This window comes from Cavia porcellus, unplaced genomic scaffold (genome assembly GCF_034190915.1).
Source record: "Cavia porcellus strain 051 isolate PalLab524CR breed Dunkin Hartley unplaced genomic scaffold, mCavPor4.1 scaffold_13, whole genome shotgun sequence".
Taxonomy (NCBI): domain Eukaryota; kingdom Metazoa; phylum Chordata; class Mammalia; order Rodentia; family Caviidae; genus Cavia; species Cavia porcellus.
The window spans coordinates 21,389,208-21,411,962 of record NW_026947496.1 but is presented as its reverse complement, the minus strand read 5'-3'; the positions used below and the strand labels follow the sequence as shown (position 1 = coordinate 21,411,962).

Below are 22,755 nucleotides of genomic sequence, written 5' to 3'. Positions count from 1 at the left end.
ACATAGGTCTCTAATGTAGGTCTTTAACATAGATCTATGACATGGAATGACTGTAAAAATGAAAGGTAGGGAGAGAGATCCAGGTCACAGGATCTGTGAGGTGAAGCTTGGTACCTGGATGTACTCTCTGAGGCTTGCTGGGACCTCAGGTTCTTTCTGTAATTTCACATTGGCTCAGTTTCACCTTCCCAACCTATGATCTCCCTACAGGGCACTGGCTCAACATTGCCAAACATGGTAGATGACAGAGTCTGGAAGTATGAAGTGTCTTGAAAACACTATTGATGGAGGAGACATAGTGTGGAAGATTTCCATTAGGAGCATATTTTAAATGTGGTTTACTGGTGACTAGCAGATATAAAAAGTACAATTAGAAGTCAAGGTAAAAACCAAGTGCAGGTTCAACATGGTTAGGAATGAATCGAATTCACTCAGGGTACCACCAAAGGCTGGTTAAGCTTCTTTGGGCTCTCTGTCTTCACTCCCTCTGACAATTCCAACCTCCATGCAAGAAGCTTCATGAAGTCAGAGGCTGCCTACTTTGGTGTGATAGGAGATTAAAGAGCAGAACTGAAGCTCTAAGGAACCCCAGGGGAAGTTCAGAAGGAGCAAAAGGGGGATCGAAGCAGCACGAGGAGCTGGTGTGCAGACAACACTGATTTCACTTCACCCAGAGTGAACCCAGGTTCTGCACCATCCCGACACCATGGCTTTGGGCAGGTGCTAATCACTGTGCCCTCTTTGTTTGAATCACCTGGAGAGTTCTGTCCATCTTTCATTGGTAGGAGGATTAAATCCTGGTATCTGGGACATGGTAGGTGGGCAGTAGGTGCAGGGCCACACATCATAAGACACCCATGATTTCTCAAAAGGTTCATCAGGAGGCGCCAGCAGTGCACCAGAGTCTGCACCGTGTGTGCAAATATAGATGTGAAGAGCCCACATTTCTTAGCTGCACATGACTTTTTAAGGTGTTAAGTCAAATTATTCTGATAGCAAGGTGCATAAACATTCTTTAATTCCCCCTTTTGACCTGCTTGGATGCTTAAAATGGGAAATTATGATAGCTAAGATATAATAATGGTAACATTCCCAATTTTTGGAGGTCCAAAGTCTATGGCTATATTATATTGAAATCCTCTAAAGGTATAATAATTGTCCATTTCAGAAAACTTTCAGTTACAAAAAAGGCACCATTTAAAAGATATCTAAGCCTCTGCAAACACACCTCAAGACTCAGGTGTTAATGGAAAACACAATTAGCATATGACCCAATAATCTTAGTTTGGGGTGTGCAACCCAGGGAAATGAAATCAGTTACACCAACAAGATAGCTGCCCCCCGTTCACTGCAGTACTATTCACAACAGCCAAGATATGGAAACAATCTGTGTGTCCATCAGCAAATAAATGGGTAAAGAAAACGACTATATGTACGATACACTACTCAGCCTTCAAAATAGTGGCATTTGGTGATTTTTTGACTCCATGGATGAATGCAGAGAACTTATCCTAAATGGAAAATCCCAGGCACAGTATGACAAATACGTCATGATTTCACTTATCTGCAGATTAAAAATGAAAGGTTCAACTCAAATAAGTAAAAAAGTAGGATCTTGGTTATCAGGGGCTGATGGGGTATGTTAGGTAAGGAGACAGAAAATGTTGGTTAGCGGGTACGAAGTTTCAGTTAGGAGGATGGACTGGTAATCTATTGCACAGCAAAGTATCTATCATTGCAATGTATTGAATATTTCTAAATTGCCAAAATGAGGAGATTGTAAATGCTCTCATGCTAAACACAGGATAAGTATATGAGGTGACAGATACGTTAATTACGTTGATTTGGTCATTCCAAAATGTACACATATATCAAAGCAACTCATTGTTTCCCACAAATACAATTATTTGTTAATTAAAAATTCTAGAATTCAGTTATTGTCTTGTCTTTAATTAACTAGAAAGCAGATGCAAACCCCGTACTTAATTACTATTCTTTAGATAATGCCCCAGATCCCTTCATCAGATCTAGTCTCTGTCACTAAGCAAATGACCAACCCCTCTTCCCATGCGGGCGGTTTGGTGGCAAGCTCGGCTGACATGATCCAGCCCCTAAGACTCTGATTCCTTTATCCCATTCTCTTGTTTTCCTATTTTTAGGAGTTGTTTTTGATCTTGGCTACCCCTTTCTTCATTATTTTTTATTTTCTTTTTATCAGCTTTTAATTGTATAAAGTGAAGGCAGAATGGGAAATGTGTATCCTATGATTCTCCAAACAGCATCTCCTGTGTCTCTTTTACTTTGACCCAAGACATCTGCAAGGACAGGAGGCAGAGTCAGGAATATTTAAGAAGCAAGCAAGTTCTTACCTGGCTGAGGCTGTCAGACGAGTACTGTCTAAAAGCAGAGCTTGTTGGCTGGTGCACAGGCTGTCACCAGCACTGCAGGAGGCTGCGGGCAGGAGGAGCAAAAGTTCAGGCCCAGCCTGGCCAACAGAGCAACGCAGTGAGATGCCATCTCAAAAACAAAACAAAAGAACAGACAAAAACAAAAAGGCCGGGAATGTAGCTCAAACCTTGGGTTCGATCCCCAGCATCACCAAAAATGAATGAATAAATAACACTAAAATACAATTACAACAGGACTTTTTACTTGGAAAAACTGTTTTTCTTTTTAAAATTCAGTTTGGAAGTCAGCTTAAAATATTTGCCCTTTCATAATGCATAACTATTAAATGGAAATAATGATTTGTACCCAATTTACGCTCTAATGTAACTGGAACTACCTCTAAAAGTGGCAGAATGGTCAACAATATGCACCCTCCAGTCCACTTAAAATATAATAGCCTAGTGGTGACATATTGGTTATAAAAAAGGAATGATATTTATTATCTGGGAGGCAGGTGATTGGACAGAGGACTTTAAAACTTAAGAAGTCGGTCAAGAGTGACCAAATACTGCATAATAGGACAGAACTAATTTCTAAGTATAAATGTATTTCATTTTTTATTTAAACATTTTAAAGGACTTATGCACACATTGTCTCATTTCTTTCTAATTATGACTCCTAATCTTGGAATATGGAAAATGTTCAACATCAGTAATCCTCACGGAAATGCATATGAAAGGCAGAGTGAGATATCATCTCTTCTCAAAATGGCTATTATCAAAAAAGCAAACATGAAATGCTGAGGAGGTGAAGAAAAGAGATCTCCTCTACACTGTGGAGGGAATGTGGATTATTATTATTATTATTATTATTATTATTATTATTTGTTTTTTTCCTTTTTATCGGTACCAGGGATCAAACTCACGACTGCCTGCTTGCAAGGCAGGTGCTTATGCCGCTGAGCTAAATCCCCAGCCCAGGGAATGTAGATTATTACAGTCATTGTAAACAACAGTACGGGGGCTTCACAAGAAATTCTAACTAAATCAGGATGCCAAAGAAGCTTCCAAACTTCTATATTTATTTCAACACTACTCACAACACCAAGATATGGAATCAGCTTAAATATCCATCAACAGGTGAACAGATTTTTAAAATGCAGCATATATACACACTTAGAACACTAGTGGGTCATGGAAAAGAATGGAATCCTGCCATTTACAACAGATGAATGAACCTCGAGGGCATTATTTTAAGTGAAATAGGCCAGGTTCAGGACAAAGAGCACATGATCTCACTCACACGTGGAGTCTAAAGTAAATGATCTTATAGAAGGGCAGAGTAACACTCTGGTTCTATTCACTCCAAAGCCTGGGGTGGTTCGTAGGGAGGATGGCTGGGGAGAGATTGGTATAAAGTCACAGATGCTTAAGAGAAGTGAATTCTGATGTTCTATTGCTCAGTGGGGTGAGTATGGTTAACAATGTGCTGTACATTTCTGAATAGCCAGAAGAAAGGACTGTGAATGTTCTTACCACACAGAAATAATTGCTCAAGAAGAGAAATATGGTAATTGCCTGTCCGATCATTACACAGTGTATATGTGTAAAAAACATCATGCAGTACACCACAAATGTGTGCAATTGCATCAATTTAAAAAGCTTGAAATTAAAATGATTTAGCTAAAAAAAATTGCAATTGTGCTTCTAAAATTCAACACAGAACAAATATCCAAAATGAAATCTCTTCTGTACAAAGTGCTTAAGCAAAACAAAGTTAAAATTTCCACGGAAACAGCCTGGAACTCTTGAAGGAGAGGGGAGGACAAAAGTAAGCGTGAAAAAGCATTTATTTATTTTTTTGTTCCTCTTCACCTCTGCCCCTCAAAACTTCGGGCTGTCATCTTAATGAACGCTTTCTAGCCTCCGAAGGAATTAAGAAGAACAATATTTGACAGGAGCAAGGAAAGAACTAAATATAGTTCCTCTGTGAGCAAAAAGTATTCCATAATCTTCCCATCTACCTCCCCTTCCCTTCTTGGTTAATCTCTCTCTCTCTCTCCTGTGCCACTGCTTCTGTACAGCAAGTTTAGCTCTTTATTGAGATAGGATGATGATAGCAACCTGAAATATAATTTTGCGTTCTTTTGGGGGAGGTCACTGAGTGAGATCATTGAAATCAGTTACCAAAGTGATAATGTATATGTTGCCTCAATATGATAATTTCTTCAAATGTTTAAGATTTCTCTATTGCTATCAATTATTTCCTAGTTTTAGTCCATTTCCTGTTGCTGCAGTGATGCAATACCACAGACTGCATTTGTTACAAAGAAAGGAGGTATATTTGGCTCATGGTCTGGTCCAAGGTTGAAGGGCTACATCCAGGGATGAACTTCCTGCTGGCAGAACCTTGACTGAGGTAGAGCAGGGTACTTCATGGCCAGAGACATGGACTGTACCAAACTGGCTTGGATGGCAGACCCAGTCTTAGATAACCCACTAACCTATTAATCCATTAATAATATGAGTGAGTTAATCCATTCATGAAGGCAGAGCCTTAATCACCTCTTAAAGGTCCAATTTTTAAAATCTCACAATGGGGATTAAATTTCAGCATGAGTTCCAGAGGGGACAAACCATATTAAAACTATGGCATTCACTTCGTGAGTACAACCTGCAGTAGCTACACAACTATATTGGGTACTATTAACTCACGTCTACCACTTGAGAGATTTAAGATTCCCTGATTTGTAATGAAACCAGGTCTCACTCAGCACCCTGGGTCTCAGACACATTACTCTCACTCGTTGCTTGTTAAACCCATGAAGACTTCATATCATAGCTACTCTCTCAATATAAAAAACATCTATTTGTTTAGAAATGTACGCCTCATTGTTACAAAGTAGCAATTGTGTCATGTCCCTATAGCTGATACTATTGCTGATACTACACATCAGGGAACATCCTCAGGAAAAGTCCAGCCAGGAGGTGGGACTTTGGCTTTCCTGACAAGCTTTTCCCAGAATTGTATGACCTATTTCTGATTGATAAACATTGCTCCAAGTTCAGCAACAGATGCTTTATTGAGAACAGAAAATGACCTTTCATAAATCTGGAAATTAAAACGTGTCTTTTGGAATAAAAGAGTCACTGGTGCGCTGGCTGAATTAAGTAGCTTAGAAATTATTTTACTTACCCTGGGTAATACCTTGGAGTGCACTAATAACTCTCCTTGGGGATAAGCTGGTATCTACTTTTTCTTAAAGGCAATTAAAACCGAGTCTGTTATGGTTCTAAATGGAATGGCAATTGTACAATACAAAGTGTGACAGGGAAGCTGTCAACACAGTTTTCTTTTGTTTTAATTATCTAAAACTAATGGGGAAGTTCAAAGCACATCATGAATTTTGGAAACATCAGAACCAAGAGATCAACAGCTGTCCCATAATTAGTATAACATGTATGTTTCTATGTGATTGATGTGATAGTTGATATTCTAACACACCACCTTATAATATCCTATCATGTGGGCAGAAATTAAAAAATGAAAATACCCAAGTAGGTGACTTCCTCTTCAGTTAGTTATCACTATGGGCATTAGAACAATGGTCACTACACATTTGGCTTGTGGCAGGTGGTTGGTATATTTCCATATTTAAATGACCGTATGATTAAGACGTGACAAAGTGGCTAGGCAAGTGAGAACAAACTGTCAATCAGAGAGATCCAGGCACAAGACAGCTCTAAGCCCTGCACCTGTATCCATCAGAGAATGCTATTCTTGATTCCTCTGGTACATTTCTGATGGGACGGTCTATATCTGACATCAGGCATATGAAAGATGGTGGCTAGTGGTCTCGTGACTACTCTTTTCTTTCTCAGTGGCCTGCTCTCCACTCTGCAGGGTGTATTTCTTTTCCTACCCTTCACTGGCCTACACTCACTCTGCAGAACATGTTTCTCCTAACTTGAACAAATGTGAAACCTCATGACTTTGTTTTTTGCCCAATTCTTTGTTCAGGATAACAGTCTGAAAGGAATACCTGGAAAGAGAACAGCACCTCAGAACCCTGATAATAGTACTATCATCCCAATACAATTATTCACATGATACACTAAAATAGTTTCCAAAATGTGCGTTACAGAAAGCATTTTGCCCCACTCACATTGTTCCAAAGTGGTAGACTCTAGCTCCAAATCTCAGTTTACCTGGGGTCAGCACCACTGTGCTGATCCAGCTTGTGGTTGATGGGTCCCCACTATAACTCAATTCTTTCAAGCCATAGTTAGCTAACCAAAGTTCATTGATCTGAAGAGTTCTTTCAGGTTTACTCTGCAGGATGTCCTGCCTCATCTGCTAAGTATGCAGTGGATACTTGGTAAAATTTACTTTACAGAGACAAAAATAGATCACACAGGAGAGTTTCATGCTCACTGAAAAAGTTACATAGGAATCATGCCTATTAATACTAGTTAAAAGGAGAAATCATTCACTTTTACTACAGAATTAGAAACAATGCAACAGACGTTTTTAAAAATTATATTTAATACAAGTGAATAGATTAGAAGATCTGAAATGTTATAAAGCAATATACACAATGAATAAATAATTTGCACAAGAGAGTCATGTCTACATTACGTAACACTGTCTAGTATGGGAATACGTAAAGTAAATCCAGTGACGATGGAGAAAGTCCATAAAAATGCTAACCTGTCTTCCCTTGTATGAAATTGTTCAAGTATAAAAATCCAATACAGTGTAAAATAGTATTCAATTTAGTTTAAGAATAAAAATTGCAAGTATTGCAGTTTCGGAAGAAAAAATGTAAAGCAGCATTTAAAAACTACACAAACTACATAAGAATAGTTGTTACAGTGATGAATTACCAATAAATGAGATCTACACAAGCGAAAATCAGAGAAGGAAGCATGAAACTAGCAATGTAGCTTGCTTAAAAAAAAAACAACTCAAGACTAAAATAAACTAAAATGTGTTAATGTAAAAGTATTCTCTTATACAGTGCACATATGAATTTAAATAAATCCAAGTCAACATCTTTAGTTGAATAGGTTAATATTTAATATGCTACATCTAGACCTACTAAATAATTTATGCCATGAGATGAATACATAATTTTACAGCGTCACATCTAAAGTTCCTTTCTTTAGAGTGCAGCATCGTAAAACTTAAAAATAAATATCTTAAATAGCATTACTATTAAGGCACAGTATAAACCACATTATCATTAACCATTGAAGAATTGTAATCTCAATAACCTTGTTGTCTCAGGAACTGTTTTCACTAATAAATAGTTTTAAATAGGACTCTGAAATAGATACTAAAAAGTGTAAAATCATTTAAAAAGGGGGGGATACACATCCTTAAGAAGGTTCTTAAGGGCTTAGCATCTGCAAACTTCACCTGCCTTTATTCCCAAGTCCCAAGTCGACACAATAAATAGAAAGAGAAGGCTGTTGTAGTAAATGCCTGATCCTGGTTAGAGATCAGAATTGCTGACACCAGCAGATACAAGTTTCCCAAAATTGAAACAGGATGGGGAGAGGGATTAGAATGTGACAAGCTCATCAAACAAGCACAAGTGATGTGTTCTTTCCAGAACTGTGTGTGTTATTGATTGTCTGTACAGCTGTTGCACCCATTAACTCCACATCACTTGCTCCACCGTCCCACTCGTCCACAGGACAGATGAGAAAATAGCTTTGGTGCCTGTCCACCACTGTACCCACCGCCACGCTCCTAGATTGATTGTTCGATGCCCGGTTCTGAGATAGCACGGACACTACCTTCTTCCTTGAAAAAGGTCTATAGGCCGTAGTGACTGCTTAAAAATGACAATCAGTGCGTTCGCCGTTTTGTTTGTAAGAAAAAAAAAATCTGCTTTTAAACGTAATTCAAGCTACATATTGCTCTCTCTGTATTCCCTGGTTCAACTAGATTCAAATAGCATTTTCTAACTTGTAAAAGGCAGTTTGCTTCCCTGATACTATGAAAAGAGCAAAAATAAAAATCCCATTACAAAAGTGAAGTTCCATCAGACCTCCGGCTGTCATTCATTGCGGAGCAGCCTTTCTGTTTACTCAGGCTCTTTGGGATCAATTTCCAAAACTGCGCCCAGGCCCCTCACTCTCATCTCCTTTTCATCTAGGACACTACTATAAAAAAAATAAGAATTCTGCTTCACAATAGCATTGCTCTTTTTTTTTTTTTTTAAAGCTGTTAAGTCAATGTTAACTCTCTCATTAGCGACTGAAAATTGGAAAATTGGGAGGGAACGAGAAAACAATTCAACTTTGATCAAGTGGCTGGTCTATTGCATTCGATCTGTTTGCAGCTGCTGGGGCTGGTACTGGCCAAATGCTGCGGCAGCGGCAGCTGCCGCTGCGGCTGCAGCTGCAGACCCAGGTGCGGCAGCGGTGATAGGCTGCTGGACGGCGTAGCCATAGCCTCCAGCGGTGACATATCCTGCAGCAGCTGGAGAGGCCGCGTAGGGGTACTGGTCATAGGCAGCAGCGGCGGCTGCAGCGGCAGCAGCTGCTGAGTACTGTGCATATGCAGCTCCAGTGTAATCTATGTATGGCGTGGTGGAGGCCGCAGCTGCTGTGGGCTGGACATGTGGAATGACCACTCCAGGCTGCACAAAAGCCTGCGGGTAGACATAGTGGGCAGGTATCCTGTGGAGAAATGGGAGACAAAGTCAGGCAGCCATCACCTCCGATCTGTAGCATTAGGTGTTCAGAAATGAGACAAACTCAAATTTAGTGGTTATTATGGACATAGGGTTGCCACAATATCTTTCTAGATGTCCATTGAAAGCACTCTGGCCAAAGTCATGCAGCACCCCCCAAAAATAATTCACCCGTGAAAACAGGATGACATGCTCCCTGCTACAATTTTCCACTTCGGATTATTTAGACCCATTGAATATTACTGGTGCAAAGTTTGGAAAATAAATCAAGGTTGGTGAGGGGTGTGCACACATAATAGAGTTTTAATGCAATAAGTCTTTAGAAGATTTTGTATGGGGTTCATATAAGAAAAATAGTTAGCAAATAGAAAAATTCATAGCTGTGAATATAAGACTCAAAAGTAATACCATATGTGACCACCCAGCTCTGTGGGGGTGACGGCCAGTTTGTCAGAACTAAAATTTCCACAAAGTCCATATGGCTGGTTATCATGGCAACCCTACTGGAAATTGCTATGCAGACTCGGCACACATTAATCTCTCTGCAACCTCAGTCACCCTTATTAAAAATGATAATTAACAAAAAAAAAGAAGCAGGCGACAAAATAAAAACAGGAGTTTAAAAGTTCACAAGTGTGGTAAACACAGCAGAATCACACTTCTCAAACGAACTGTAGTGCAGCTCACTCTGGCACAAGAGGCTGTTGTGGGAAGCTACAAAAATGCTATTAACATTCACGGCAGTGATTCCCAAAGAGTGGTGCAGCACACTTTTTTGTTTCTTCCCTTCTCTCTTGGTTTTCCGTAAAATCCAGAAGGCCACAATGGTCAACCAAACCTGTTTGACTACCAGGCACCTGAGCGTCAGCCATCTTGTCTACCTCTATGCAAGACAGACAGAAGGAGGGCTGGGGACACGGTGTCGGCCAGGGAAAAGGCAAGGGCAGGAAAGACAAACTAAATACTTCTCAAGTTCATAGAAACTTAAATGGCACAGATCATAAGGCAACATTTCTTCTGCACATTGACTACTTTTATCTTCCAGATCAACAGAAACAGATTTACTATTATATATGCTGTAAATCTGCCCTACTAGTTCAAACTTTGTAAGGATTGTGCATCCAGAATAATTATGATTAGCCTGCAAAACTTCAAGACAGAGAAACAAAACCAAGTACCTTTGAAAATTATACATTCGTAGATCACGGACAAGACAGATGCCAATGACCTTACTTTAATTTGTTAATTTGGTAAAAGAATAAATCATAAGAGATGTAAAAAGAACCCCATGCATCTTAGTTCTCACTCCTGTGATTCTTTACTGTCCATTTATAAACACTAACTCAAATATTTATTTTCCTCTTTCTTTAAAATAGTCTCCATCAAAACCCCCGCTCTTTCTAAAAATATGACACTAGAATGCTATCCGATATCAACAATCCCAACTTATAAGAAGTAGAAGCACAAGTAACAACCTTCAAATTTAAAGAACTCAAAACGAGATTTCATACTTAGATTTTTCAGAAGCATAGATTTTGCTTTGCCTTTCCAGAATTCTACTGAAAGCATTCATTAATGGGCATCTATGGAAAAGATAATTTTATCAAGGGATAGTGAACTTTGACCCCAGTGATAAAAATACATTCAATGTTACTAGAACTGTAGATCTTTCCCAGTGCCAGGAGAAACGACGTCATCAAGTGTTTCTGAGGACACTTAGAGATGTTCTCAACTGCTTATCAGAAACCAGATGCGTGGTCATGCTCACACTCAGAGCTTTGCTGCAGATCAGGTGACTGGCTCATTCTCAGCGACAGGTGTGGCTTTATTAAACACTGTCCCGGGTGCCCCCACGTCCACAATGTGCAGACACGGCTAAGAGAGCCTCCTTCCCTGCCAGTTTACATGTGGTGATAGACAGCAGTGGCTGCAGCCGGGCTATTTTTGATCCTGTCATGCGACAAGGGTTTCCAGCGGGTAAAATGTCTTTATAAGGCCAAAGTAAAGCATCTATCAGCTGGAAAGGCCAGCCAGTATGAGCCTCACTGATACTGAAACATTAACCCCTTGGACTCTGAAAGTTTCAAGGATGATACAGTGGTTGTTAGGTTTGATTAACAGTGTTAGCCAAAAAGAAGTTATGTATTCCACAAAAGGCAGGAGGAAATTCCCTCTCTCCCTTCTCTCTGTTTCTCTCTCTCTCTCTCTCTCTCTGGGGGAGGGGTATGAATTTGAAAAAAATGCATTAACATACAGGAAGGGTTGCTAAGAGGACTCTTATCTCTGCATTTACTTTCCATTAAGAAATAATTCCGAGTTGATAAAGACAACCAATGAAAGTATAATTTTGGGGGTGGATCAGACGCCTACATGAACTCTCGCAAGGGAAAAGAAGATGTCTGGCAGGCAAAAGAAAAGCTAGGCTTAGGAAAAGAAGAGCGCAGAAGACCATGGAAAGCCTAACACGTCTTGGGTCAGGAAGGGAGGCCAAGTGGACTAACGGGGAGGGATGAGAGGGGAGGGCACACTTTGGAACCAATTCTTGCATTAGGAGTTCTTTTGATTGCCAGTAGAACCCACTGAAGCAATCTGGAATCCTCTTCCTTTTACATTTCTAACAATATTCTTTCCTGCAATTCACCACTGAGTACACATGCCTCGCACTTCCAAAAGCCCAAGAGCAAAGCTGATATTCTGCGTTCTGCGTGATTTTCAAAGAAAAGTTACCACATATTTTTCTCTTCCCGCCTCCTCAGGCCCTTTTGACATCTCTGTGACTTTGAAGTAACATGTGGACTTCCTCTTCCAATCTACTGAATAAAACTGCTGACAAAGTATCATCTCACTCATTTGTTCAAAGGACTTCCCAACGCCGTAACATCACGGACCAAGTGATGTGCACATTTCTTAAATCTTGGCATGCCAGGCCTTCCATGCACCTGAATCTAAACTACCTCGAGTGTTTCCTTCCACCTCTCCTTGAACCCAGCTCAACTGGGCTCCTCAAGAGTTTCTTGGACATGCCACAGGATCCCAGGTCCTTGCCTTGATTATGCGAATCTGTCCCTCACTGGGGATGCCAACCCTCACTCCACTCAGGCCTGCTGAAATCCAAGCCCTTCCACCTTGCTGTAGTGCTCATGATGTGTACAGCCTTCGTAAATGTGTTCACCTTTTATTCTCACGCGTTGCATACGTGAGGCGAACTAAAATTATCAACCCCAACTTGCTGCATACTAAATAAAGTGATCGATGGGGAGAGCCTATAATGATTACACACTGAGTGTTTAGTAAGAGTTCCTCGTCCTCACCTCCCTACAAATTCTAGGAAAATTTCTACTTCATGAAGAGTTCTAAAACCACTCCCAGCTTTTGAGGTCAGGCAGACTGTGATTATGAACCTAGAACCAGACTTGAACACTTACTAGTCCTGTGGTTGGGGGGAGTTAATTAAGCTTCCTGCATCTTAGTTTTTTGTTTGCTGATTTGCTTGTTTTGCCCACGGAAAGAACAATGACAGTTTTTTAAATGCCTGCTGTGAGAATTAAGTTATATAATTTATGTAAATCCCTTTTCAGTATCATGGAGCAGATGTTGGGTAAATGTTAGTTACAGTCCCTTCTGCCCACAGTGGACATAGTAAGTATCTAGCATAGGGGTAACTGCACCTAACACAAAATCTCGCCCTGAAATACGTACTGATAAATGCTTAAGTCTATGTTCAACCTAGTCTAAATGAGTCCAGCATTTTGTCTTTACAGATCTATAGCCTAGCCTGTCCAAGGCTGTAATAAGAAAATGCTGTCTTCAAACATAAGCTACTTATATGGTATTATTCAGCAAATTTATAAGGTTCTCTACATCTGCCCACTGTGTTAAATCAGAAATTATTCCAGGCCCATGTTTTGTCTTTGAAGACACAGGGTAACCTGGGGGTCATTTAAGGACCATATTAAAAAAATAGTTTCATCACTAGAATTTCAAACAAGTCAAGTAAAATTTAAAATTCTCAAGCTTCTTTCCAAGCCTAAAAATAAGAATATTTGGCATTCAAATAGAATTTGGGATGACCAGGTGTGATTTGTTGGGTACAGACTCAGGACTACAGCAGCGCTGAGAATCCCTTAAAAAAGAAAGAGAAAGCTTACTTTGTCCACCTGGAATGCTATCTATTCCTCATAAGTTCAGACAATTTATGCACATAGTACCAATCACATCCTTTATAAAGACAGTTAATATTACAAGAGATGAAAAACAAAAAGTTGCTATCAAAACATGTTTGATTTAAAATTTTAGTAAGACATGTTTTACTTTGGTGATTCTTATTCTCCTTGTGGTACTTTATTTCTCAATCTTTAAGAATGATCATAACTAGGCTGAATGTTTATACCTAAGTGTCAAGACCGTCCATTTAGTCTTGTTTCTCCATGTATCAAAGTTTTTCTCCAGGGAGGCTTTGTTCATGTTTTCTACTTTCTACTCTTCAGATATATCCAATCATGCTTTAGCCTGTCCAAGACATAACTAAGTCAAGTTCGAGTCTACTTTACTTTGCTTCAGCCTTGTCTGATTCTTTCAGTTCATCTATTTTCTTGCTACTCTGAAATCTGTTTGTAGTTCAAACCACACGAAGTCATTCAGCAATCAGTGATCCTTGACTGGTTTGTATTTTTTGCTTCCCAAACAAATGTGTAATTTCTTAATTTTGCACAATGAAAAAAATGAAAATACGCTAATACCTGTCTGGACGGAGCAGTACACAGACCCAACAATCCATCATTTGTTGGCAGTATCTAGGAAAGCTTAGACGGGACTTCTATGCATAACTATGCATATGGGCCTTTTCTAATCATATTGGACAACAGATTCTTTAGCTAAAACAAGTCAGATTTGGCAGTAAGAGTATGATCCTGCTATGCGAAGGGAAGGTAAAAAAGTCTTCATGGAAAATATAACTTGACTGTCCTCAAAGCATTACTTTTTTTTTGGTCTACTCTTGGAGACATATCTGCTAAAATGTATGTAGGTAGACTCCAGCCTTACAGGTTATACATGCAAATATTTAGGCCTTACACTAGAGTAGAGTACTGAACAACTAGCACATTTAAAGAAGTTTAAATCTATAGTATTCGGACTACAGGAATCTTGATCAGGTAGAATACAGTCCAAACAGACTTTGGCAATCAGGAAAATTGTAGGCGGTGATCTCCAACCCATATTATGTCTAAATGGACAAGAACTGAGACCTCAGAACAGGAAAGCTGGTCATGACAGGGCCTAGTGCTAACACAAGTATGTGCACCTGTTAGGTCTATAACGGAAGTCAGTGCTAAGCTACTCACAGCAGAAATAAAAATTAAAAAACAAAAAAACAAAAAAACCGCCAAAATTGGCTAGTGTTAATGCAGTCTGAGGAGAGCTGTTGAAATTTTAAATTAGAAGACCTAGAAGTGGATATGCATTATAAAAGAAAGAATCCCATTCCCAGACAACTTCCCATAAAACAGAAACTTAGGACATGCAAGCAATGAATCTGTATTCTGACAGAGAGAAATCACACAATTTAGCACTCACTACAAAGATATGGTTAAACGGAAGTCAGGCTATAGCTTAAAAAGCAGGAGGGGAAAAAAGGCCCTTTGCTTCCCATGGCAAAGTGAAAAGTCCACACTCCTCAACACCACCACCAAAACCAAAACACAAAGAGCCCCTTCCCCGAGGAAAAGAAAACTTTCACTACAGCTCTTTTCAATTAAGTAAAAAAGCACACAGTTTAGCTATCAACACCACTTCATGACTGTAATAAATAAAATAAAGCACACGGAGGGCTATTGACTATTGTGAAAAATAAAACAACAACACCAACATCCATGCATCGTTAATCACCATCTGAGCTTGTGTGTCTGAGTCTACCGGTTACAGAGTTTAATTCCAAACAGAACTATTCCACCTCTTATCATGGTATCCTTCTCATCAGTTAGCTTAACTGTATACGAGCCCTGTCAGGTTAGAAAGAGATAAATACAATTGAGTCAAGTTGAACAGCAGTAATGATGATGGGACACAGTCGTCTGGTACACAAGTCATACCTGGTATTTTTGCTTTTTGTTTTGTTTTGTTAATCATAAGCTCAACAGTTGTCTGATTTGGAGGCTGCAATACTTGGGTCAGATAACTTGACTCATCTAAAAATATTTATAGTATCCAAATTCAAAATACACAAACATATATAAATATGTATCACCAGGAACATTTTGTGACATGTTGTTCTTCTCTGTATATAACAAAGAACCAGAAGAACCAGTAACAGCCACAGTGACACTTCATAGCGTCTGATGCACTGACTTACCCGAAAGGTCTTTGTATAAGGGCTGGATGAAGTTGCTGAACACCAAAGGCAAAACCTAACAATAAAATAGAACACATTCTCAGTTTGTGTGTAGTCAAGTATTTAATATGCCTACATGTAAAACATAATCCCAATTTTAATTAAAACACATAAGCTTCCCAGTATGATACTTTAGAGAAGTGCATATATTTTAAAAGTTATTTTCATCAATGCTATTATTGATACAGAATAAAAGCCTTAACAGACTACAAATGGAAACTTAAAAAAACAAAAACTGCAAAGTTTAGTTGCCAGATACAAAATAAGACCACAGAAAAATTAGACCAGTGAAAAATGCTCATGAAATGAAACCACGGACAACAGGACCTGACAATGACGTTACATGTCACAAATACACCTACAGTTCTCAACCAGGATCCATTAAAATATCTGTAATTTGGACAATTTTGGAATTCCAAAGCATTTGGACAATGCTTTGGAAAATTATGCATTTTACAGTTCACAGTATTAAAATTAATGAAAACAAGCTCTTCTTGCTTGCCCAAGGAAATAATTAGCTCTATAGTCAACTCTCAATTATTTGCACTAATGCTTTAAAACTCAGTATGGCAAACTATTCAAAAGGTCATGTCTTCACAGAAAAAAAAACACTGCTGCTCACCTTTGGCATATAACAGTTCATCACATCAAGTAAGCTATTTCTCATCTCTAAATAAGCAACATTTTAAAAACTCTGGACCACAAGTAGGTGATGTCACTCTGTTTTCTTGGTTAGTACTCTGTGATTCTATGTTAAAGCTTCTCCATCTGGACACCACCTCCACCCCATGCCTCTCTGGGGGCAGTGTTCAAGTCAGATTGCCTGCCCTGGGAAGCATGCAACTGGTGATAAAAGCAGAGACCACACTAAACAGGGAGTGCACTGGTTGCAGTTAACAAATTGGGCCCTTATAATCCCCTAATTGGCATTTCTAGCTACAAGTGGCTAGCTAAAAATTGGAAAGTTGAGAGGAGAGCACAAATGCATACTCTACAGGAAACAAACTCTCATGTCTTTCCACAACTATCCAGATCCCTAGATCATTTTGTCTGAACACAGGTACGTTTCAAATCCTGAAAGGAGTATTTTGTCTTGTATCTTTAAGGCTTCAGCAGAATAATCAGGCACAGAAGTTTGCCCAACACATCTATAGATTCTCAGGGAGCCAATGTCTTCTGGATCTGGGAAACATTCTATCCATAAGTGGAGGGATTCGGGGAGGGGGAGAGGGAGACAGACATTTCTCACCTGGTTGCATGATCCTTGGTTTTGCTCCTAAGTATGCCAGATTCACATTGGCTTTTCTGCCATCAATGATGGGGTTGGGATCCTTGCAGGCCCTTTCAGCTGCAGCCCGATCAGCCATAGTGACCTTAGCAACACACATACACACACACATAGACAAATACACAAAGCTCTCAATTAACCCTGGAAAGAAATCCAAATGGCACTGGAGAAGTCATGCTGGAGAAACTAAGGTCAAACTTTTTCTTTCTTTTTTCCCTTTTTCCTTTTTTTTCCCCGTAAACATTATACACCTCGACCCCCCCCCCCCATTAAAAAAAGAAAAGAAGGAAAAGGAGGAAGGGACAAACCCTCCACCCCAACCCTAAATCCTGTGTGCTGGTAGGGCCTAGCAGAGATTTTGGAAGCCTGGATTCTTGAAACTCCTGTAGATCCTTGGGCCTCCACCTGCACCACCCCCTCCAGATCCCTGAACGGCTGACTGTTTGTTTTAAACAAAGTTCAGCCTCACATCTGCCCTAAGGTCCCAACCACCAGTAAACAGTACCCAACGACAATAGCCATTGTCCTACTCTGGGGGCACCCTGCTCTTCCGCAGCTGAATCTGCGGGTTTAAATCTCCAGCAAGCTAACAGTACTGTCTCGTTTCAGCAAAGGATTATTATTATTATTTGTAAAGAACCTACCTTTGCCATTAAAAAGGTGGGGTTGTGACACGCGGGGACGAGCCCCTGACCTCACCATGTGTCCCCTCCCTACCCCAGGCGAAACGCCAAGAAGGCACAAGCATTTGTACAAAGCAACGGCGCACCTAACAACCGGCCTCAACACAGGATTGCAACTGCGGGGTTACAGCCCCTCCCTCGAGGCCCGCCGCACCCCAAATCCCGCGCTGCTCACAGTCTTCTCCTTCCACCCCTGCCCCGCCCGGGCCCCGACACAGCTCCGCGCGGAGTCCCCGCGGAACCCGGCCCTCCCTCCCCGAGCGCCGCCGCACGCAAAGTTTCAGCTCAGCGCGGGCCGAAGGGGCAGCACCGCTCCGAGTCCCGCCGAGCCCCTCGTCGCAGCTCCGACCTCCTGGCCAAGCGCCACTCGGTGCCTCCCCACCCAGCTCTTTGTCGCCACCGGCCCCCCCCCCAGCCCCAACCGGTGCAACTTACAAATCCATAGCCCCGGGACTTGCCCGTCTGCCGGTCGGTGATGACCACCGCCTCCTCGATCTCGCCGAAGACCTCGAAGTACTTGCGCAGGCTGGCGTCGGTGGTGTGGTAGGGCAGCCCCCCCACGAAGATCTTGGTGTACGTCGTGTCCTTCTGCGTCGTGTGCATCTTCGCGCCCGCCCCGCGGCTCGGGCTCGGGCTGGGGCTCGGGCTTCGGCTCCGGCTCCGGATCCGGATCCGGCTACGGCTCGGCCCGCGGCTGTGCCTCCTCCTCGGGCTGCGCGCGTCCCGCAGCCTTCCGCGGCCGCCGGGGCCCGAGGGCGCGCGCGGGGCGAGGGCGGCGGCGGCGGCGGCGCGGCGGGGGCGAGCGGCCGGGGGCGGCCGGGGGCGCGGGGCGCGCGGCTCGCGAAGTCGCCGGCAGCCCGGGAGAGTCGACTTGGCTCTCTCCTCCCGCCCCCCCTGCCGGTCACCGCACAGATTCTCCGGATCGTCTGGGTCTGGGTCTGGGCTGGGGAGCCGGGTCTAGAGAACGTGCGCGCGTTTCCACTCACCCCGCGGGGAGCTTAAAAATTATGCCGAGAGGGTGGTCGTCAGGCGAAGAGGAGGGTGCGTTAGAGGTAGATCGTCCGTTCTTGCAAATGGCCCTAGGCGGGGCGCGGGGAGGGTCGGCGGGAGCGCGTCCGAGCGCGGAGGTGGCAGCGGGGGGCGCAGCAGGGTGCCCGCGCGGCTTCGGCTTGCGTCTGTCCCTCCCGCCGCGGAAGCTGGAAGACCAGTGCGGCGCGCGTCTCTCCGCCCCTCTGCTCCCTTCCCCCGCGGGCCGGGGGTCGAAGCCCGGCTGGGGAGGGGGCGGGCCGGACGCCTGCGATTGGCCGGGACAGCACCTGGGGCGCCCGGCGCCGCCGCCCCCCAGCTGTTGGGAACAGCTGCTTCTCTCCCGGCGCGGCGCGGCGCGGCGCGGAGCGGCGCGGCACCGGGTCGCCGGGCTTGCGTTCTGTCGCCGGCGCTGGGCAGGGCTGACAGCGGCTGGAGGCGGCCTGGCTCTGGCGTCGCCTGCTCTCACCCGTCAAAGTCCTTCGGCGGGTCCCCAGCCGGAACCCAGACCGCCGGGACTGCGCCCTAGAAGGGAGCTGCGTTGCTTTCCGAAGCCAACGACGCGGGCTCTTTTCGCTAGGCCTGGTGATGGGGCCGACGATCTGGACCGGCGAGCTGGGGGTCTTGAGGCCTGGGGTGCTCAGCAGAGGTTGGCTTCTCCTACGCACCTGGGGCCCAGGATCTCGGTCCACGGAACCGAGGTGGATACGTTGGGGTCTGGAGAGTGAGGAGGGCCCCCAACTTTCCTTGGCCCCAAGGGGCTGGAGCTGGGGGAGAAACCCGAGAGGTTCAGAGCCAGAGGGAGCAGTAAGAGGAAAGATCTAGTCCTGGAGGGTGGTTGAGAGAGTCATTAGTTTTAATCACTTGCAGCGCTGCCAAAGGTAGATAACTATGTCCGTCAGGCACTGTCTTCTATTTCGAAGCATCATAAATTAGTACTTCAGCCCCCACCAAATTTTGTTTCCTCCCTAGTAGTTACTCAAGAAGATGGGTATGACTGTCTCATCATAAGCCCCCACTTTCTAAGTGAATTTATTTTCTATTTGAATTACAAAAGTGTTTAGTGACTTGACCCCATCTATTTTGTCTAGATGTCACTGTAAAATTTATAATTAAAACAAATCAACCTGTTACATAACTGCTGATTTCTAACTGCTAGCACTTGTAGAACATAGTTCACATATATTTCTTAATTTAACACAGCTTTTTTCCCCCTTGCAACTTCTTTTAATCAAAAGTACTTTTAAGTAGCCTTTAGCATCAATCATATTTGAGGTTTGGATGACAACAATTAATGGGAGCAACACACTTCACCCACTACAGTCAGTGCACAATTTCCTTTTAAGTCCTCACCACTAGGAGCATCCCCAGAAGTCCTCACATTAATTGCCCTAAGCCACACCATTTGTTCCCTTTAAAGCGGGTCAGTATGTTAACCTGTTAGAACGGCACACAGAGGTACTTTTTCTTTTCTCTGGGCACCTTTGCTTTCAACCCAAGAGGATGAGAAATGTTGCATTTGCAAAAGCTAATGAGAATGCAAATATCCCTATGCAAAGCATTAAATTCATCCTGCTGACTTCTGCATGAGGTTGACTTTTTGAGGTTATAGGTTTTGTTTTTTCTTTAAGTTTGAACCTCTGGCGGGAGATATAGGGAAATAAATCTAATTGACATTAAAACAATTTCCAATGCAATTGAAAAAAATTAGTTTTATAGACAGATGAGAGTCAGAGGGGAAATGTAAACAGCACCCTCTCCTCATTGCTTAACTCACATACAGGATCAAAAAGAACTCTGTGTACTGCTATGATGAAAGATAATTGTTAAAAATTAGGAAAAACAAAGCAGGCTCTGAAACAGGAGGCATTTTTTTGATATTTAACATCCATCTTGCGGTGTCACTTGAGAATTACAGTACTCTGCTGAGGCTCTGGCAAAATCCTTTGGTGAGTGGAAGCTATTTAGCAGGAACCCTTAGAAGAATGACTTTGGCTTTCTTGCCTCTTTCTACCTGGACAGGGAGCCCACCCTGGAAGGGATTCTGATAATCTCAGGGAATAAGAGTATCTAGAAGTAAAGCCAGCAGCTGTATACTTATTGGGTGAGTGGTGAGCTCCACAGGGAAATTCTGATCCCAGATTGGCCTAACTTGGCGAGTGTCCTTGGCCTGGACTTTTGGAAATAAGATGCTTCTATGCCATTGATCCTGAGAAAATAATGTGGCCACTCTTCCTGTGATTCTTTGCAACCCCTGACTGTTGTACCTTTATCTTTTGAAGGGAATAGTAAATATTTGATCATCTTGTTAGAAATTTGGTTTCATTTTGTACAAGATAATACAGGGATATCCCCTAAACTTTGAATTCCAGAGATACCTGAAGCATTACTAATTAATCCTCTGGTGTTATGTGAATCTTTGAGAACAAAGTTTACAAGCGATGGTGATTCCTTATTTGCCAACCTGCTTATATTTTCCAAACCTACTTAAGTGGGAGACAGAATTCATGTCCAGTTTGGGTCCACCAATTTCACCAAGTGTTCATCTTAGGCAGGCACTGTGCTAGGCATAATCGATGCCCTCTATGGGTTTTGTTTTAAAGCTACGCCCAGTGAGTGCAGTTACAATGGCCAGAATCCATTCTTGGTAGATTTATGAACGTGAGCCATCAAACCATGTAGCCCTGGGGCTGGAAAACCATTCTGAATTCCAGGTTTCAAGGTTATTAAGCACCAAATATTTCTGAACAATGACCCATTACAAATTCAGGTTTGAAAAACCATACTTAACTAATCATTTTGCTTTCCCAGCTGCCTTTGGCAGAGGATACTTGTATATCCACCAGCCTTGTGCAATAGGATGTGTGCTTCTTTGGAAAGAAAGAGCCGTAAAACACTATAAAAGTTACAAGCTTGTCATATCCAAATTAGTACACATGGATGATCCTTGGTTCTTACTCTTTGGCAAGATCAATCCTATTTTATTATTTATAGTAAATTATTGTTCACTTTGTTCAAAAATTGTGTCTGACTGATAAGGGCCAGAACCAAACTTTGAGATTAATTTATCTATTTTCTCTTTATACCCTGCTGCCCTCTTAAATTAATTATGAAAGGTAACCAAAGGCTTATAAGCTTTTAGAAGAAGTTTGTTTAAAAAGAATAACAGTTCATGAAGGTTGGGGTGCACTCTGCTAGCTCCTCAAGGCTCCTTTTTAAAGGCAGTAGCACTTTGGATGAGAAGTCGGTCACTTCTGGGTAGGCGTAGTGCCTTGGGTGTCACTAGATCTGGAGTAGATCACTGAAGTCCTCTGCAGACTTCTATTCATAATTAGCACTAAAGAAATATTTACTGAAAAGAATTAATGTCTTAAAGATACGCTCAGTTCCTCAAGCTGGTTGGGAAGAAATACATTCTTTTATTATTATTATTATTAAGACATACAGTCTATGTCTGGCAAGCTTGAGGTCCTGAGTTTGATTCTGGGTACTCCTCCATAACCCCCCACAAAAAACCAAAGGAAAAAAAGAAATATAATCTTAATGGAGCTATTTGCAAAATATTTAGGCAGGTGTTTAATTTTTAGGAAATGTTTTAGCTCCCTTTGGGAATCTTTGTGAACATTTTGATATAAAAACCCACAGATTTTCTTGTCTTTGGAGAAGTCTTGTGTCAGCAGTCATTCTGCTTCTCTGGGCAGGTTGGTGATTCTCTTATGGTAGTACCAGGCCACAAATGTATCTTGTAAGTTCTTCATGTATTTTATTTTATTTTTCTTTGCTGAGGATTGAACCCAGGGTCATGGCTTGCTAAGGAAGTGCTCTACCTGAACTGTACCCCCAGCCCAATCTGCTGCTGTTATTTTAGTGTGCAGAAGAGGTAGTTGGAAAACTAGTCAACGCACCTCCGATCCACCTCTGAGGGAAATCTATTCATGCTGTATTAAATCACATCTAAGCTGGTTAGTAAAGTGAAATGGAAATTTGAAATTGTTATTCAATCATTAAAGTCATAAGGCTTCTTTTATATGAAACATCTCCGAACACAACAGGACAGTAGGGTTGTTTCAGAAGTGAAGATGAGCAAAAAGGAACATGACAGGAGACAATAAAGTTCATCACCAACGTCATATTACAAAAAATTTCCCCCAACCTGGGTAGAAGTAGCTTTAGGTGTGACCACATTTGAGATTCTGTTACCTAAATTTGGAAGGCAAGGAGGTGAATGAAAACACTTTAAACCTACAGTGTGCTTCTTCACATTTTAAATTCAGGG

The 22,755-nt window shown here is 42.0% G+C and overlaps 1 protein-coding gene across 5 annotated transcripts in view; it reads right to left on the bottom strand.

Annotated features, from left to right (window-relative positions):
• Window positions 1-18,672, bottom strand: part of Rbm24 (RNA binding motif protein 24) — a 45,123-nt gene extending 26,451 nt beyond the window's left edge. Inside the window, exons 1-5 of one of the 5 annotated variants that reach the window (XR_010051160.1) lie at window positions 17,889-18,672; window positions 16,732-16,855; window positions 15,444-15,498; window positions 14,981-15,093; window positions 8,892-9,080 (exon numbers count right to left, since the gene is read on the bottom strand). Coding sequence is in view for 3 of the 5 variants with exons in the window: in XM_003468754.4 (XP_003468802.1) it covers window positions 8,717-9,080; window positions 15,444-15,498; window positions 16,732-16,855; window positions 17,889-18,056 (711 nt within the window). In the remaining 2 variants the exon portion in view is untranslated. Of the gene's footprint in view, window positions 1-2,369; window positions 2,452-6,911; window positions 9,081-14,980; window positions 15,094-15,443; window positions 15,499-16,731; window positions 16,856-17,300; window positions 17,383-17,414; window positions 17,643-17,888 lie in introns of those variants that run through there. The other 4 variants (XR_010051161.1, XM_003468754.4, XM_023564717.2 and 1 more) reach the window with 4 other exon arrangements.
• Window positions 18,673-22,755: the final 4,083 nt, after the last annotated feature.